At 42.0% G+C, this 20,039-nt stretch overlaps 1 protein-coding gene across 2 annotated transcripts in view; it reads left to right on the forward strand.

Moving 5' to 3' along the window:
* copg2 (COPI coat complex subunit gamma 2) overlaps window positions 1–20,039 on the forward strand; it is a 107,037-nt gene that overhangs the window by 83,555 nt on the left and 3,443 nt on the right. For both annotated transcript variants that reach the window (XM_063068228.1, XM_063068227.1), the window contains exons 16-21: window positions 6,842–6,945; window positions 8,627–8,752; window positions 9,447–9,515; window positions 9,615–9,757; window positions 12,141–12,312; window positions 14,371–14,468. In XM_063068228.1, the coding sequence (XP_062924298.1) occupies window positions 6,842–6,945; window positions 8,627–8,752; window positions 9,447–9,515; window positions 9,615–9,757; window positions 12,141–12,312; window positions 14,371–14,468 (712 nt within the window). The remainder of the gene's footprint in view (window positions 1–6,841; window positions 6,946–8,626; window positions 8,753–9,446; window positions 9,516–9,614; window positions 9,758–12,140; window positions 12,313–14,370; window positions 14,469–20,039) is intronic.

Here is a 20,039-nt window from a genome sequence, read left to right on the forward strand (position 1 = left end):
CGTACCATTTTCTACCTTGGGATTCATTTTCTTGCGGACATTTACAAGAAAAATAAAGTAATACAATAGAATTCACAAAAAACTATACATAAATTAACGCACAATGTTCTTTTTAAAAAAAAGGGTTGAAAATGATATAATTTGTGGAATTGGCTGTCCTGTTCCAGTCCCTATATTTAGCTTATTGTCTTTCTAATTCCCCCCCAAGTATAATTTTTATCCTCTGCATAAGTATTTGGATGCAGAGCCTAGATATACTTTCCAATGCAATTTACTTTCCCTGAAGATACAGTTTGCATCGTGTTCAGAAATACAGCGTCAGCTTCACAGATATTTAAGCTGATGAAAGTGTTTCTCTTTAACTGTGACTCACTTAGCATGTTCCCTCAGTGCTCTCCTCTTCTTATATAGTTTGCCATGTGGCTGACTGTTCAGAGTGAAATGTGTGGAGCTCAGCTGGTGTGTTTTTAGGTAAGCATTTGGGGGGGTGGGGGGAGATGGGGCAGAAAGGATATCAACAATTGTTCTTCACAATATTTCTGTCTGATGGAGGACAATGTAACAGGAAGGAAGGGAAAATAGTCGATGTGTCTGGTTCATTCACAAGCAAGTATGTTGATTGAAAGGAAGCTTTAGTAAAAGTGGGTATTAGTAGTTCTATAGAATCTTTATTGACCAAACGATGTTCAAAGTGTTTCTCAGCCAGCTGTGTATTTTTAAAATGAAATCACTTTGGATATAAAGGAGTCAGGGCATCCAAACTGGACGAGGCAGGAATAAAATGTATAAAATAGCTAGATCCCCCTCTTTTAAGGGACTTGTTGAAAATGAATGCAAGCTGACATTCAGGAAAATGTGCTGCTCCTTGGAAAGTGCTATAGGATCTTTTAAGTTTGCACAAAAAAGGTGTTAACATTTAATTTATTCCCCTCCATGAAAGCTGCCTCACTTGCTGAATTCTTCCAGCATGCTGTGTGTGTTTGTTTATGGATGAAATATTAAATACAATCACTCACAACAGTATAACTAAACCTCAGCACTAGCACCAGTGGATCAGCCCACATTATGTACTTGAGTCAAGAGTAAGACTTGAACCAGGCAGGAACATCTTGCCCTCGGTGTATTTGCATTGCACCCCAGGCTCATAACACGTTTGACATTTGCCACCTGGTTCTCACATGGAAAATGTTCAGTCAGGTAAATGCCTCATTGAAGGAAGGTCCAGTTGAATAGTCTGCCAGCAAGGAAGGGAAAGAAGTAGAGGGCAGATTGTTTTTTTACCTTCGGAGAACAATTCATTTAGAATATGCGTGAAGAGGTGCGAGGTGTGGGAGCAGATCATAGGAATAATTTTACTGATTGATAGAGAACTAATTTGATTCCATCATTAAAGATCCCCATCACTCAGGACATGCCCTCTTCTCATTGCTGCCATCAAGGAGGTACAGGAGCCTAAAGAGATACATGCAACTTTTCAGGAGCAACCCTTCCCCTCTGCCATCAGATTTCTGAATGGATGATGAAACCCTGGACACTTCCTCAGTATTATTTCCCTCTCTTTTTGCACTACTTAATCTATATTTTGTACATACTGTAATTTACAGTTTTTATTAGTAAGTATTGCACTGTACTGCTGCAAAGCAACAAATTTCACACCATATGCCGGTGGTATTAAATCTGATTCTGGTAAAGTAAGATGGTGAATAGCAGAAATCTCTATTATGGCTGTAGAGCAATTGGCTGTAAAATCTTCCATCTGGAGCTAAGGTCTGCTGTCAGGCACCTTTCCAAGTGAATTCCTTGCACATTGGTGTGCTTTGAGAAGTCATATAGCACCAAGCATCTGGGATCACTATTTAATGTGTTGGGAAATACTGATGTTGCCCATTAGTGATAGTGCGATCATTGGAGTCGAGTACGATGTTCTCCTAAGGGGCTGTCAATTGGTGGGCCCTCACAGAACAGGAGAGGCCCATCCATGATTCACATATTCTAATTCAATGTGGGTAAGAGTAAGTGGTGGCTGTGGTTAGGTCTTTAACTTCAGTCTCGCTTGTTCTCTGCAGCACAATGGAGGTCATTCTCATAGCACAGTTCCCTCTTGAACAGATCTACCTTTTGAGTGTGATGTCTTTCAATGTTTAGATTTCTTCAGGCTGATTTTGAAGGTTATCTTTGAAACATTTCCTTTGCCCACCAGGGACTCGCTGACCTTCCTCCCATTAGACCACTTAGGTTGTCAATTTTTGTTCCTCCAAATATATTCAGCTTAATATCTTAATGAATTGTTTAAAGAAATGATGTTGGTGATAATGAGAATCTGAGCAGACCCTCGTGCAGTTGTGAGGGAGTACTGCACTGTCAGAAATGCTCTCTTTAGATGCAATGCTTTGAAAAGGCCCCAAAAGTGACATCAAAGCTCATCACCTTTCTATTTTGTGGGTATCATAATGTAGATGGTGGGTTATGAACCACTTAAAAACAGTAGGCAACATAAGATGTAGAAAATGAATGTTTTGGGCATTCAGGATTTGTAACGTCAGAATTTAAGTGCAAGATACATCATTGACATGTTGAATGGACAAGTGAGCATTGGATTAACATTCTGTCCATTACGTGGTGATTCCAGATGTGCGGTGCTTGCACTGAACTGGCTGGCAGGATTAATTATGCAAACGAGTTTCTGCAGACACCCGAAACCCAGAGTAACACACTCAAAATGCTGGAGGAATTCAGCATTTAGGCAGCATCTAAGGAAAGGAATCTTGATGAAGCGTCTTAGTCCAAAATGTCTGCTGTTAGTTCCTCTCCATGGATGCTGCTTGACCTGCTGAGTTCGTCCAGTGTTTTGTGTGTGTTGCTTGGGTGCTAGAACTAGGGCTTGAACCTTTTTTAACAAGTAGAAAGGTTTGGCAATACTTATGGATTGCCAAAACAATAATACATTTTATGAAGCTATTTCTGTGAACAGGCCATTATATAATCTCCCTCAACCCATCTCTTGTATATTTAAAAAAAACAAATAGTTTGGCTGTTTATGTCTTTCTGTTAGTGCAATCTTCTGATGCCGGATTTAGTTGCAGCCTTTTCTATTTTACACCAGTGACCATCTTTCAATGTATTTAATTGGCTGCAGAGCACTTTGGGACATCCGGAAATCGAGAAAGCTGATATTTAAAATGCTAGCCGCCTTTACTTGGGTTCATTGAGACCTGCCATATTTGGTCTCTTGGTTATTTGTTGCCATGCCAACAGCTGTGGAATGGTGCCATCAGATTTATTGGAAGGAACAACCTTGCATCAGCCAGTGGGTTATCTAACTCTGGGGGAAACTTAAGAGAGTCAGCTGCATACTCTGAACCAATAGTGCTACCCAGTGCTTCCACTAATGTTGTGAAAAGGCTTTGCAAGCAATGCTTTTATGTGAAGCATGGTAGCCTTCTTTATTCTGTAGGCTTAAATACATTTTTTATTAGAAATTCTTTGTTATATTTTTATACTGTGGGGAATTTGCCTATGTACAAAACTTCACTACATTTCAAAGCAGTTCACTGGCTATAAAGTGCTTAGGGATGTCCCAGAGGCTCATAAATGCAAGTCCGATTGTTCTCTCTATCAAACCTCAATGCTGTATGAGTTACTGATTGATATCAAATCTTTTGAGGTTAAAATTCAGTCTGTTTATATCAAGGATTCTACGTGATTCGTTGGTGCTAAATTTCACCAGGTGCCACTTTAATGAAGTGTTTTCAACTCAGTGTCAGAAATCATTTTCAAAAGGCTTGATGTCTGTGTCAAACCACTGCTGATGACAATATTGTTGCATTAACTGGTGTGCAATAATACTTTCTGGCATAGTTTTAATCCTGTAGGCCAGACTTGGGATTTAAAATCATGAAAAAAAGATTACAAGTTTTACAATATATCTGCCTTGGGCAATAATAGAACATAGTACAGCATAGTACAGACCTTTCAGCACATGATATGCTGACGTTGTAATCTACTCTAATATCAATCTAACCCAGGGATTCCTAACCTGGATTTTACAGGTCCCTTGCTTAATGGTATTGGTCAATGGCATTAAAAAGGTTGGGAAGCCCTGATCTAAGCCTTCCCTCTACATAGCCCTCCATTGTTCTACCGTCCATCTGCCTATCTAAGAATTTCTTAAATGTGCCTAACATATCTGCCTCTACCCCCACCCATGGCAGTGTTTCACACACTCACCACTCTTGTGTTTAAAGTAAAAATTTATCTCTCAGGTTCTCCCTATACTTTCCTCCATTTGCCTTAAAATTGTGCCCCCTGGTGTTAATCCTAGGGGAAACCAGTCTCTGGCTATCCACTTGATCTACGACTTCTACTATCAAGTACATCTCTATCGTCACCTCTTATCCTTCGCTCTAAAGAGAAAAGCCCTAGCTCACTCAACCTGCCTTAATAAAGCATGTACTCTAATCCCCAGTCAGGGTCACATGGAGCCATGGGAGCAGGCAGTAGATGGTCATATGAGCAGCTGCTGCACATCACGAGTCCTGGTTATGCGACCGCCGACACCAGGCGGACAGTTTTTGAATAGTATAGATGATGGCTGGGGTTACCTGCCTTGTAAAGACACTGCCCAGAAGAAGGCAATGGCAAAACCACTTCTGTAGAAAAATTTGCCAAGAACAATCATGGTCAAGAACATGATCACCCACGTCATATGATACGGCACATAATGAATGAATGAACTCTAATCCCGAAAACATCCTTGCAAATCTCATCTGCATCCTCTCTAGGCTCCAACTTCCTTCCTATAATGAGACGACCAGGACTGAAACTTACTATGAACATGGGATTAGCTACAGTTTACCTCTGCTGTGAGCAGCTGGCATTTGGATTCCGTATGGTGTTTCTCACCTAGGAGTTTGGTTCTGATCTCTGTTACTTTACCAAGAGAAGTTACGTGTAGAGACTGGCAGAAGGAATCATTGCAGGAAAAGGGTTGATTCTTTTTCAGTTAACAGTGAGACTAGATCTTAGCACTGAGAAGGTTAAGAATTGCTTTGATCTTGGTGTTCAAAATCATGGAGAGCTTTTACAATCCGTAACAAATGAATCAGTAACACCAGACATAGATTTAATGCAGCGGTTCCCAACCTGGGGTCCATGAACCCCTTGGTTAATGGTAGGGCTCCATGGCATGAGAAAGGTTGGGAACCCCTGATTTAAGGTCATCATCAAAATAATCAGAGGTGGCATGAAAATAAGTATTTCTTCAATGCAATCAGTTATAGTCATCTGGACCACACTACTTGGAAAAGGTAGTGAACATACACTCACACACTCTATCCATTTTATCAGTACCTCCTGCACCTCATAGGGTGGCCACTGAGTGTATATTCATAGACCATCCACTTCAAGGTTGGATGTGTGTTCCGAGATGCTGTTCTACACAACACTATTATAATGTGAGGTTATTAGAGTTACTCCCTCCTTCCTGTCAGCTTGAACCGGTCTGGCCATGCTCTTCTTTCATTAACAAGGTGTTTTCACCCACAGAACTTCCACTCACTACACTGTTCTCTGTAAACTCGAGACTGTTGTGTGTGAAAATCCCGGATCAGTTTCTGAGATACTCAAACCATTCCAAGTCATTCCATGGTCAAAGTGAGTTGGATCACAGTTCTTCCCCATTCTGATGTTTGGTCTGAGCTGATCTCTTGACCATGTCGGCCTGGATTGGGTTACTGCCACAAGATTGATTGATTAGATAGTTGCATTAATAAGCAGCTGTACAGACTTACCTGAAAAGTGACTACTGAGTGTGGATTCAAGAATACATTTCAACAGGAAATTGGATAAATGGTGAAGGAACAGTGGGAAAAGTGACTGTGACTAATTGAGAGCTCTTCTTGTGAAGTGGCACAGGTAAAGACACAGATACAGGTGGATAAATATCTCTGCAATGTGCTTTAGTAAATGGGAATGTAATCGGACAGCATTTTAGCAGATTCATGATGTACCACAGCTGTGAAGTTACGGAAGGGTTAATGATACCAGCCAGTTGAAAAATAAGAATTTTGATGCAGGGATTGATTGCAACCTTCTCCAGAGAATAGAACTGCTGTAGCTGTCTTGATTGGCATTTCAGTTTGGGTGAAGGTTGCTTAATTGAGTAAGCCAGTGCAGAAACATGCAGATTCATGTACAGGCAGAGAGAAGGCTTAAAGTTGAAGTTAGTTTTTCGGAATTTCACTCTACTTGATCACCATTCATGTTTCATCACTTATGAAGCGCCTGTAGCATTATACTGTTTACTTTTTAACTTGAACTCACCTCACTGTCAATCTTCCAGATTTAAAGATTTCTAACAGACCATTTATAGACCCCCAGACACTGGGTTCTGTATTCAATCTCCCATTTATTTGAATTACTTTCATGTGCTGCTTTGATATGGTTGTAATGTTTATTAAGAAGGACATATTGCTAGGGGGTACTAGATATAATTTTTGTAATAAAAATCTTCGTATGGTATTTATTTTTATTTGGGGGAGGGTATTATTTCGTTAACAGACTCAGCACAAAAGGTCATTTAGTCCATTTTCCCAGTGCTGACCCAGTGAAGGGTGTATATTCAGTTTGATTCTCTGTTATCCTTCAAATTGTTCCTCTTATGTTTGTAAGTTACTGAAACTGCTTCCACTTTCTGCCCAGCTCCTAAAACTTTGCTGAGGTGGAAAAGTAAATCTGATCTCTTCCTACCTAAGCCCTGAAAATATCTTAACTCTGCGTGCACTGGGTGCAAAGGTCTTGCCACCGCTGACAGATTGCTGATGCAGCTCTGTACTCTCGGCAGGTGTATGATGGACGATGACAACGAGGTGCGAGATAGGGCCACCTTCTATCTGCATGTTTTGGAACAGAAACAGAAAGCTCTAAACTCTGCCTACATCCTCAATGGTAAGAGAATTATGTTGTCTATTTTCTCAACATCAACGTACAGTGCAACACATACAATTAGTGAAGTCACAGGTACCCTAGACAGTGAGAGTGCAAATGCCACGACAAGGTACACTGGGAGATCCAGACTTCATTTCTCAGTATACGAAAGGTCTGTTTAAGAGTCTGATAACTGGAATAGAAGCTGTCCTTGAGCCTGCAAAGCCAATAGTGCAAAAGAGGAACTTAGAAGTTTGCGCAGATTAGCATGTCACCTAAAACTTCGGCAAACTTCTATGGATGTGTAGTCAAGAATATCTTGACTGGTTACGTCACAGCCTGGTATGGAAACATCAATACAAGGAACAGAATTGCCTACAGAGATTCAAAAACCTACTCGGAGAATGATGTGTGTGTGGTAGGAACATTGAGAAATTTGGATAGGTAACATGAATGGGAGGCAATGGTCTGGGTGCTGGTTGATTGGACCAGGGAGGTTAATAGTTTGGCATGGACTAGATAGACCGAAGAACCTGTTTCTGTGCTGTAGTGTTCTGACTCTAATCACATTCTAGCTGATGCCAGGCGCTTCAATGCCCACAGACCTCAGGGAAAAATGGAATTTCATCTTCAATCTCTGCCACTTTGTATAAATTATTTTCAACATCTGCGTTGTCTTGGTCATTACTACCATCGGGGAGGAAGTACAGGAGCCTGAAGACAGGTTTAGGAACAGTTTCTTCCCTTCGGCCATCAGATTCCTGAATGGATCATGAACACTAACTCACTATTCTGCTCTTTTTTTTTGCACTGCTTAATTTTATATTTCTTACCGTAACTTATATATTTTATGTATTGAACTGTACTGCTGCAAAACAACTAATTTCTTGACATATGTCAGTGATAATAAACCTGATTCTGTTGTAATAGAACCATATAAAATCTGAGCAGGAGATAAAAGGGATGAGCTTTATTTGACTTATGTACATCGAAAAAACACAGTGAAATGCTTTGTTTGTGTGAACAATGAACACAATTAGGATTGTACTGGAGCAGCCCGCAAGCGTCGCCATGCTTCTGGTGCCAACATAACAACCCTAACCTGTACGTCTTCGGAATGTGGGAATAAATTGGAGGAACCCATCGTAGTCATGGATAAAACATACAAGCTCTTTACAGGCAGTGGCAAGAATTGAACCCTGATCTTCGGGCACTGTAATAGTGTTATGCTAACCGCTACGCTATTGTGCCACCCCAGGATTAGGCCATTTGGCCCATCAATACTGTTAGGGCTTGCCTTCCACTTTGATACCCATATTCTGTCATCTCCATAGCATTTAAGATACTTTCTCCTCCTCAAAGATATTTTATGGTTTGGCTCCACTGTCTTCTGTGGTAGATAAATTCTGCAGGTTCACCATCCTCTGGGTGAAGAAATTTCCATAAACTCTGTTGTAAACAGCATAACCTGTCCTGTAACCAGTAGGGGAACCCATTCCCACACAACCCCAGAACTTGCCTGGTTCACTGGAAAATTTATTATAGTATCTTGAAACATCTTAAAAATAGTGGATTTAAATTGTGATGTGGTGTTAACAGGAGTAACATCAGTAGTCTGGGAAATCTGCCAGTCCTAAGAATGCTGAATTATTGGAGTTTTACTGTATGTAAGCCATGACGAGCAATGTAATTTCTTGTTCAGGCCTGCAAGTGTCCATTCCAGGCCTGGAGCGAGCTCTGCACCACTACACTCTGGAGCCGTCTGAAAAACCCTTCGACCTGAAATCAGTTCCATTATCTATGGCCCCCATCTCTGAACAGAAGTCTGGTAGGTAGACTCTCTGCAGCACAGTGCTCCCTGCTGTTTGGCGCCATTGTATGTGTTTTATTGGTTCCTAGTTCCCAATTGACTGGTCCTTACCCAAGTAGTGTGGAATTGGAATTATACCTGATACCTTTTGATAATCGAACATGAAGGGGCAGGGTAAGAATGCAAACTGTTTCTTTCTAGATGAGTCAGTGAAGTTACATTGGATGACTTGTAGTCATCCTCATCTGCCTTAAATTTCTATTTTCATAATTGGGGTTTAACGTCAAAACACCCAGCTGTCCTAGAGTGAAGCAATGGCATTAAAGGCTCTTCATCTATGTTGTTTTAATTATTCTCTACCCCGAGGCTACACTTTGGAAAGTTAAGTGATTGGAAAAAGCCTTGAAATCTGGTCCTCATTCTCCGCTCCTCATTCCCCTCCCAGCTGCATTCCACACATCCTTCAAACTAATCAAATAAACGCCACCTCTACCCACATAAAAACCTGTGTTAAATGCAGCTGCCGCTCGAGCCCCGTGGAAAGCAGGGTGGAATGCTTTGGGAGTATATGGGAGGTACTTTTCCTACTCTTCTCTGTCTCGCTTCCCTTTCCCCCTCTATATCTTCCCCACCCCTCCCCCTCCCGGCATCTCACTCCTTTGTTCCATTGAATTTGATCTGATTTTTTCTGTTTTATTTCTTATCACACCAGAAATCACACCGGCATCTTCAGTGAAAGTGCCAGAAAAGGTGGCCTCAAGCAGACAGGACATTTTCCAAGGTAGGGACAGTTTAACCCAGCAATAATTGAAACTTCCCTTGTAGAAGTCGTTTCAGAATTTCCACAGTCAGTGTAAGTGACAGTCTTATTCCATTTCAGAGCAACTCTCTGCTGTCCCAGAGTTCAAGGATTTGGGTGCACTTTTCAAGTCCTCATCCAACCCCATCCCTCTCACAGAATCTGAGACAGAGTATGTCGTCCGGTGTACCAAGCACACTTTCGTCAATCACATTGTGTTTCAGGTGAGTTACCTCGATGCCTTCTGGGGCCTGGACCCCGCCGCCTTGTTTTGGCTTGTTCCCGACCTTTCCGATTCAGCATGCCACACAAGTCAATTCAACCTTGGGTCTTCCTCGCTCTAAGCAACGGGTTTACCGCCTCACCTTGCCTCGGTTCTGTCACACTGAATTGCCTCCAAGTCCAAAGGGAAGTTGTGATGATTGTTTGCCAGAAAAAGTGAGATTAAGAAAGTATTTAGTGTTTTCCTTGTTTCATTGGCCACCAGCCAGAAGTCACCAGTGTGAGCTTATAGGTAAACAGACACAAGAATGTTAGAAAAATGGAGGGTTTTGTAGGAGGGAGGGGTATCTTAGAGTAAATTAATGGATCAGCACAATATTGTGGGCTGAAGGGCCTGTACTATGCAGTAATCTTCTGTGTTCCATATAACCTGTAATTATAGAAAACGCAGCAGCCTGTTTGGCACAACACAAAACCACAAGCACAAAGACTCTGTGTCTGTGTGTCTGTTGGGATAAACAACTGTTCTTTGAAATAATGCCATTAGATACTTAGTGCCATCTGAGGTTGCATCAGGAACCCAGCTTCATATCTCAATCTTAAATGAGCAACTCTTGATAGTATTGGCACTGGCCAGTGCAGCTTGGATTGCGCCCAACGTGATCCACGTCCCTTTGTTCCAGTAATGGGATTGCTGCCCGCTGATCCATGGATGATGCACAAACATGCAGACGCAAGACTGTGAATGCCATTGGCCACAAGGCAGCTTGCTGACTCGCATTAAAGGGTACAAAATCCTCAGAGGTCTTGTCAAGGTGGTAATGGAAAGGATGCTTCCTCCTGTGGAAGAATCTAGAACAAAGGGTCTCAAAGGCAAGGGGAATGTTGTTTAAAGCAGAAACAAGGCGAATTGGCGTTTTCTGATGATTATGAGTCCTTGACTCTCTTTTCCCCAAAACACAACGGAAGCAGAGATTTCAGGTATTTTTTAAGGCCGAGTGAGGTATCATCTAGTGCACTTGGTGAAATAGTTCAATCTCTAGCATCTTGTATAGATAGTTCTATGGGTGGGCCTGGTTCAAGATAAGATAATAAGGTTTAGTATTGTCACAAGTACTGAGGTACAGGAAGAAGCTGTAAGGGTTTCAAAGGTTACAGTGAGAAGGCAGAATGGGGTTGAGAAGGAAAATAAATCAGCCATGATTGAATGTCAGAACAACCTCAATGGCTGAATAGCCTAATTCAGCTCCTGTGTCTTATGTTATTGTTCATACAAATCTACACATTTATTGATATGCAGTGCAGAATGGGCCCTTCCTGCCTTTTGAGCTGCATCATCCAGCAATCCCTTAAACTAATGCTAGCCTAATCATGAGGCAATTTACAATGACCAATTAACCTACCAGCCGGTACATCTTTCAACTGTGGGAAGGGACCAGAGCACCTGGAGGAAACCCACTTGGTCACGGGGAGAACATGGAGACTCAGTGGGAATTGAACCTGGGTCACCTGCACTGTGGGTGTTGTGCTGACTACTATACTAACAGTGTGTTGAGCTAGCACAAGGTAACTAGCAATGGAGAATAAACTGTTGATCACAGTGAAAGTGCATTGCAGGCAGACAATAAGACATCAGGTCAAGAATTCATCTCGGTGTACAAGGTGACTATTCAGTTGTCTTGTAGCAGAGGGGTAGAAGCTGTCCTTAAAGCCTGGTGCTTTCAGGCTTTTGTATCTTCTGCCCAGTGGGAGGTGGAGAAGAAAGTATGTCCAGGGTGGACAAGGCTGCTTTTCCGAGACAGCAAGAAGTGTAGACAGAGACCATAGAGGGGAGGCTGGTTTCTGCGATGTGCTGAGCTGTGTTCACAACTCCCTGCAGTTTCTTGTGGTCATGGGCAGAGCAGTGAGTGTCAGGTTACTGAGGGTAGAGAGGTACGCAGAGTTCCATACTCCCACTAGCAGAATTCAGCCATTCAGCCCAGTGAGTCTGCTCCACCATTCTATCATGTCTCAACCCCATTCTCCCGCCATTGAATAGCAGGGATCTACATTCATCTGCTCATTGGTCCTAATTACTTTGGTAGTGAATCAGTGGAGGTGAGTTTTATTTTCCCTAGACAAGAAATGGTAAAATATTATAGTGTTTTGCATTGTATGTGGGGCCTTTCACCGTGGAGAGTTCAGGCTAACATGATCTGCTTTGACTCTGTTTGCTGGAAACAAGAATTTAAGAAAAGAGCATCTCATTCAAAATACCCTTACCATACAGAGCTGAGGACCATATTGAAAGGGGTGTGGACTGTAAATCTCTAACACTGTTGCTGTAGCTGTGCCATGAGGTGACAATTTTACTGTGTTTTTAAAATAATTTTTTTCTGATTTCAGTTTGACTGTACAAATACTCTAAATGATCAGATCCTGGAGAATGTCACAGTGCAGATGGAGCCCACAGAAGGTTATGAAGTGGTGTGTTGTATTCCAGCAGCTAGCCTACCTTATAACCAGGCAGGCATCTGTTACACATTGGTGGTGTTGCCTGAAGATGATCCAACAGCAGGTGAGCAAAGTCTTACAGCTACGTGGTAGGTTGTGTGTTACGGCGGCTGGTGCATCCTTTTGAGCTGGTTTCTGCATTTGGCACCAAAAATCTACTCAAAATTCAGCTGGTTCAGTATGGTTTTGAGTTTTTCCAAAAATTCCTTGGCATAATCCAATATGTAAAAATTTTCCATGAACCGGAGCGATCAGATATTAGCAATCTGGACCACAAACATTTTCCATTGCAACACATTTCTTGATGATGCATTGAAAGGACATAGACCCTCGCTGTGTTGAAAGTGGGCTCTCCATAGCAAAAAAAAAATAGCACTAGGATGTCTTTAGCTGAGAAACTGTTTCAGAGAAATTAATTCAAATACAAAACTAAACCTTTCATTGTATTTGTCGGTGTGTGCACTAGTCAATTTCTTGGCAAGTTGTTTTTTTTTACATGAGAGCAGTTTTAAAGCTTGCCTAACTTGTGTGTGTATGTACCCATATCCCCACCTCTATGCCAATTTGAGGATCAGCAATTTCTGTGGATGGAGTCTGATTTAGGGTTTTTGGAACTAGTGAGATAGATAGCTGATGCCATGAACCAAGGTGGTTTTGTGTGCAAAGCACTTGTGTTCAAAATAACCTTTTCTGTTGTATTTTCCTAGGGTTGCTCAGAAATTATCTTTGAATACAAACAGAAATCCAATCTCTGAGAATTTAACTCCCCACCCCCACCCCATAACTTACCAAGATGCTGCCTGGATTAGATTGTAGGTCATATGAGGATGGCCTTTTCTCGGCCTTGCCGAACGAAGGGGGATGAGAGGTGTACAAGATGATAAGAGGCATAGTGACAGGCACTTTCTTCCCCTGGATAGATAACGGCTAGTACAAGATGAGGCAATAGGAGGAAAGTGTAGGAGGAATGTCAGAGGTAAATATTTTACACACAGAGTGGTGGGTGCGTGGAACATGCTGCCTGGGTGGTGATACGTTTGGGAAATCTAAAAGACTCGTGGATAGGCACATGGAAGGAAAAAAATGGAGGTTTATGTGGGAGGGAAGGGTTAGATTGATCTTGGAGTAGGTTAAAAGGATGGCACAACATCATGGGCCAAAGGAGTTGTGTAGAGCTGTCCTGTTCTAAGATTCGAATAAAGCAACACACAGAAAATGCTGCCTGGCCTGCCCAGTTCCTCCAGCATCTATGGAAAAGAATACAGTCAACGTTTCAGGCTGTGATGTCCTCTGTACTCTTTTCCATAGATGCTGCCTGGCCTGCTGAGTTCAGCCAGCATTTTGTGTATATTGCTTGGATTTCCAGCGTCTGCAGATTTTCTCTTGTTTGTGATCTGAGTAAAGCTCTCTTGCCTGATCATTTCCCACCCTGCCTCTCTCCTTTTACCCTACCTCAATGGCTGCCTCCTGTGTTTCTGATTTCTGTTTATCACAATAATGTTCATGAAATCATTATTGTGAGACTCAAATTCCCATAACACTCTTTTCTGTATTAAGTGAAATCTCTGGGCTTTGAAACTGAGTGTCAACATGAATCATTATGGCTTTGCAATGGGGCCTGCCATTATTTACTGAGTTTCCCACCATTCATTATTTCCAGCAGCTTCACTTACTGCGAATTCATGACTGAAGATTGAGGCAGCGTTTGGTCCTCTGATCCCAGTGAAAGATTGCTGAGGCCTATTCAAGCTAGTGGCTTAACCTGAGATCTATCAGAAAGCGTGGGCCTGATACTGGGTAGCTTCCTGCATCGTGAGACAGCCTGTCCATTTGAATCGGCCAGAATTGTCCTGTAACTTGATTCTATTGATCTGCCTCTAACTTTTATCTTTGATACAACAGCAAAGATCTCCATTTGACAGTGTATGAGGTCAAAGATCCCTTATGTCCAGGGCCATCGAGCAAATGCCAGTCACCATCTTCCTGATAGGTTAATGGTGGGCATGACAAACTGCTGACATTTGAAGATTTTTATGTTTAGTGCTTGCATTTCCTATGCTCTGGATTTTGGAGGTCATTTTTCCCTTTTTGTACTTACCCTTTATTCCCCCTTCTCCTTCAGTGGCCTGTACGTTTAGCTGTACTCTAAAGTTCACCGTTAAAGACTGTGACCCCAACACTGGAGAAGCTGACGAGGATGGGTATGAAGATGAGTATGTGGTAAGTGCAGCTGACCCAATACTGATTGTGATCAGACTTAATGTAATAGTCCCAGAACAGTCTGCAGCCGTCTAACACACAGCAAGCACCCACACGCAGCAGAAGAAAATGAATTGTCCAGATCTGTCTTAGTGATATTAATAATTGACAGGACACTTTGAGAATGTTCCCACTCATTAAAATAATATTGCTTATTTTTGTCCATCTGTGAGAGGAGATGTGTTCAATGTCTCATTTTGACGATGGTATCTCAAATGGTGCAAGCTCCCTGGAATATCAGCCTAGTTAGTGAGTGAAGTCTGTTTAATGCAGGGGTTCCCAGCCTGGGGTCTACGGACCCCTTGCTTAATGGTATTGATCCATGGCATAAAAAAAAAGTTGTGAACCCCTGGGTTAATATCTCTTAACCAATGCAAGCTCCCTGGAATATCAGCCTAGGTAGTGAAGTCTGTTTGATGTCTTTGAAACAATGCAAGTTCCCTGGAATATCAAACTAGTTTATAATTGACAGGAAGGGTGGTAGTGCAGTGGAATCTCATTGAAACGTATTAAATGTTGAAAGGTATAGATAAAAATAGATGCGGAGAGGATGTTTTCTATCATGGGGGAGTCTACGACCAGAGGACGCAACCTCAGAATAGAGAATGTCGGTTTAGAATGGAGATGAGAAATTTCTTTAGCTAGAGAGTGGCGAATCTGAAAATAGCTTAATGTCTTTTGTTCTCTATGTGAACAAGCCAGCCCTAGTTACTACTTGTCATTCTTCAGTGAATGACACTGGAAAAGTAGGTTTAATGGAACATTAATGTATCCTCAAAAATCTATACGAAGTCATTTGTATGAAAATTATACTTTGGGACATGGTTTTACTGGATGTATTTACATATGAAGCTCTAGGAGCTTTATACTGTTTACTTTTTAAACTTGTGCTGTAAATGCACCATATTATTTGCTAATTTATTTGGGATAATATTACTTTGTGCTGTGTTTGAATTATATGTACTGTGTTGGGCACCTTGGTCCGGAAGAACTTTGTTTCATTTGACGGTATACATGCATATGGTTGAATGACAATAAACTTGAACTTACTAATTGATAGAGTAATTCTGTGTTCATAGGGACACTTCACAATACAAATTAGTTACCAATATTGCTGCTCTGTAGTGGTCCCCGTTCAATAGACCAACAACCATAGGACTTAAATCATCGCCTAAAAGGCATCAGAGAAGATCTTTTTGAACATACTAATTAATGTGTAATTTGCATGAACCTAGTTCAGGTTTATTGTCATCTGACTGTACACTGTACAACCAAACAAAGTAATGTTCCTCCAGACCACGGTGCACCCACCATATGTGTATCACACACAGCACATAAAACAAAATATTACCACAAGTAAGTTAATAAGATATAATTTGCAGTGCATGCAGTGCACAGCACAGGTAAACGGTAAACAACTAGCTGTCCTAGTGACGAGATCTCGGTGGTGGCAGGGTTTTCATTCATCTCATGGCCTGAGGGAAGAAGCTGTTACCCAGTCTGGCATTCCTGGTCCTGATCCCTCAGTATCTCCTTTTTGACTGTAGTGGGTCAAATAGATTGTGGGATGGGTGGTAGGGATCCTCAACAATGCTTTGGGCCCTTTGCTTACAACACTTCCAGTAAATGTCACAAATAGGGTGGGGGAGGAGGGGAAAGGAGACCCCATCCTCTCAGCAGTTTTCATTACCCTCTGCAGGGCCTTTGCCGTCCGATGCCTTGCAGCTTTCATATCACACAATGATGCAACCACACGGGGAACTCTCGATGGCACTCCTGTACAAAATTGTTAGTTAATCAAAACTTGTTAGATTTGAGGATCTAGTTTGGTTGGCGTAAAGGACTGATAGATAGGAGACTGGTGTCTCATTGTACATACGTGTAGTCAGATTGTCAGGCGGGTTTCTCAGCATCTCACACTTGGAAAGGCCACCTTCTTTTAAACTAAACTCAGCTCCATCACAGTTCAAATGCAATCTCCCATTTTTTTTTCTGAACACAGGTGTATAAATTCTATGGAGAACTTTTGTAGAGTGTGTAATTTACAATAAGCATTTAGAGTTGCACTGGAGCAATTGGCCCATACTGCAAACTCCAAATATGTTCAATGCTCTAGAGTCGGTGCAGAAGTAGAGGTTACACTGTAAGTTGCAAGTTCAAGTTTAATTGTCATTCAGCTATACATGAATACAGCCAAGCGAAAGTGTTACTTTGGCGCCAAGGTGCGAAACACAGTACAGTCACGCAGCACAAGGTGCATATAGCAGATAAAAGATATCAGTAACATACAGTCACACAAAAAAATATACTCTTAAGACTGAGTCTGTGAGTGTTGCAGCAGTCTGTAGTTGAACACATTATGGCAGAGAGATGGGAACATATGATAGAACTGAGGATGAGCCAGCAGGTTTACATGTAAATGATGGGTGTAACGTGAATGTAAGGAAGGACAATCCAGTGATTGAGTACAAGTACAGACAGAGCAAAGAGTTAAATTGTACACAGACAAAATTCAAAAGGGTGAAGAATGCAGGAGAGAAGGTCCTGCATTTAAATACACATAGCATTTGGAATAAGGTGGACAAATCGTTGCTCATTTAGAGAATGATTGATATGACGCTGTGGGCATCAATGAGTCGTGGCTGAAAGAGGGCCATAGTTGGGAGCTTAACAGGAAGGCATAGGCGGTGGTGTGATTCTGTTGGTAAGAGGTGAAATTATATCTTTAGAAAGAGGTGACAGAGGGTCAGAGAATGTTGAATCTTTGGGTGGAGTTAATCTGCAAGGGTGAAAAAAGACATTATGGGAATCATATATAGGCCTCCAAATAGTTGTCAAGATGTAGGGTTGAGATTGCAAAGGGAGCTGGAAAAGGCATGTAGTAAGGGTAATGTCGCTATTGTAATGGAGAACATCAATATGCAAGGGGATTGGGAAAATCAGGTTGGTGTCAGATTGCAAGAGAGGGAATTTGTTGAATGCCTATGAGATGGCTTCTTAGAGCAGTTTGGGCTTGTAATACACACCCAGATCTTATCAGGGAGCCTAACACAAAGGAACCCTTAGGAGACAGTGACCATAATATGATTGAATTCACACTGCAATTTGTGAGGGAGAATCAGTATTGCAATGGAATAAAGGGAATTACAGGGGCATGAGAGAGGAGCTTGCTTAGGTGAATTGAAGGAGGATTCTAACAGGGATGACAGCCGAGCAGAGATGGCTGAAGTTTCTGGGAATAGTTCACAAGGCATAGGATAGATAAGTCCCACAGGAAAAAGCTGTTCTCAAATGGTGGGGTAGGCAACCCTGGCTGGCAAGGGAAGTTAAGGACTGCATAAAAGCCAAGGAAAAGGCATATAAGGTAGCAAAAGTGAGTGGGGTTGGATGACTGGGAAGCTTTTAAAATCCAACAAAGTGCAGCTAAAAAAAGCTATAAGAAGGGAAAAGATGAAATTTGAGGGCAAACCAGTCAATTATTTAAAGCAGGATGCTAAAAATTTATTCAGTTGTTTAAAGAGTAAAAGGGAGGTGAGAGTTGATATTGGACCACTGAAAAATTACGCTGATGAGGTAGGAATGGAGGACAAAGAAATGACAGATGAGCTTAATGAGTACTTTCTATCACTCTTCACTGTGGAAGACACTAGCAGTGTGCCAGAGGTCCATGAGTGTCAGGGAGCTGGAGTGAGTGCCATTGCTATTACAAAGGAAAAAGTGCTAGGCAAACTCAAAGGGCTTAAGGTGGTTAAGTCACCTGGACCAGATGATCTACATTCCAAAATCCTGAGAGTGGTTGCTGAAGAGATGAAGGATTCATTGGTCATGATCTTTCAAGAATCACTTGATTCTGGCAAGGTCCCAGGGGACTGGAAGATTGCAAATGTCACTCCACTCTTTAAGAAGAGAGGGAGGCAAAAGAAAGCAAATTATAGGCCAGTTTTCCTGAGCTCAGTGGTTGGGAAAGTGTTGGAGTCTATTACTAAGGATGAGGTTTTGGGCTACTTGGAGACTAATGATAAAGTAAGTCAAAGTCAGCATGGTTTCTGTACAGGGAAATCTTGCCTGATATATCTGTCAAGAGTTCTTTGAGGAAGTAACAAGCAGGGTGGACAAAGGAGAGGCAGTAGATGTCATTTACTTGGATTTTGAGAAGGCATTTTATAAGGTGTCATACATGAGGTTGCTTAACAAGATAAAATCCTAGGGTTTTACAGGAAAGTACTGGCATGGAGAGAGGAGTGACTGACAGGCAGGAGGCAGCAAGTGGGAACAAAGGGGGTCTCTTTTGGTTGGCCGTCAGTGACTAGTGTTCCTCGGGGTCAGTATTGGAACCGCTACTTTTTACATTGTTTGTTAGTGATTTGGATAGTGGAATTGATGGCTTTGTGGCAAAGTTTGTGGATGATACGAAGATGGGTGGAGGGGTAGGTAGTGCTAAGGAAGCAATACGATTGCAGCAGGACTCCAACTGGAAGAATGAGCAAAAAAAAAGTGGCAGATGAAATACAGTGTTGGGAAATATATGGTAATGCATTTTGGAAAAAGGAACAATAGTGTGGACTATTATCTAAATGGGGAAAAGGTTCAAAAATCAGAGGTAAGAGGGACTTTGGAGTCCTCGTGCAAGATTCTCAAAAGGTTAATTTACAGGTTGAGTCTGTGGTAAAGAAGGCAATTCCAATGTTGGCATTTATTTCAAGAGGAATAGAATATAAAAGCAAGGAGATAATGCTGAGCCTTTATAAGACACTAGTCAGGTCACACTTGGAGTATTGTCAACAGTTTTGGGCCCCTTATCTCAGAAATGATGTGTGTCATTGGAGAGAGTCCACAGGAGGCTCATGAGGATGATTCTGGGAATGAAGGGGTTAACATGTGAGGAGCATTTGGCAGCCTTGGGCCTGTACTCACTGGAATTTAAAAGAATGCACAGGAATCTCATTGAAACCTACCAAATGTTGAAAGGGCTAGATGGGTGGATGTGGAGAGGATGTTTCCTATAGTGGCGACATCCAGAACTAGAGGGCACAGCCTCCGGATTGAGGGGTGACCTTTTAGACCAGTGGAAAGGAAGAATTTCTTTAGCCAGAGTAGTGAACCTGTGGAATGCACTGCAACAGACAGCTATTGAGGCCAAGTCCGTGGGTATATTTAAGGTGGAAGTTGATAGTTTCCTGATTAGTCAGGGCATCGAAGGTTATGATGAGAAGGCAGGTGTATGGGGTTGAGTGGGATCCGGGATCAGCCGCAATGGAATGGTGGCACAGACTCGATGGGTGAATGGCGTAATTCTGCTCCTGTGTCCTATGTTCTTAATATGTCTTGGTGCTGTCTCTGGTGTTCGCTTGGCGGAAGATGAGTCCAGCTTGGACGCCGCGCCATGCTGCCACCAGTGGAGTCCACCGCTAGTGACACTTCCATTATTAACGTATTGAGTGAGGTTGATGGTCCTTGTGCACAATGCGCAAACTTTGAGAGACTTTTCCAGGTCTCTTCAGCAATTAATCGCATCTTATTTCCTAATTCCTT

The sequence above is a fragment of the Mobula hypostoma genome, chromosome 15 (genome assembly GCF_963921235.1).
Source record: "Mobula hypostoma chromosome 15, sMobHyp1.1, whole genome shotgun sequence".
Lineage (NCBI taxonomy): Eukaryota > Metazoa > Chordata > Chondrichthyes > Myliobatiformes > Myliobatidae > Mobula > Mobula hypostoma.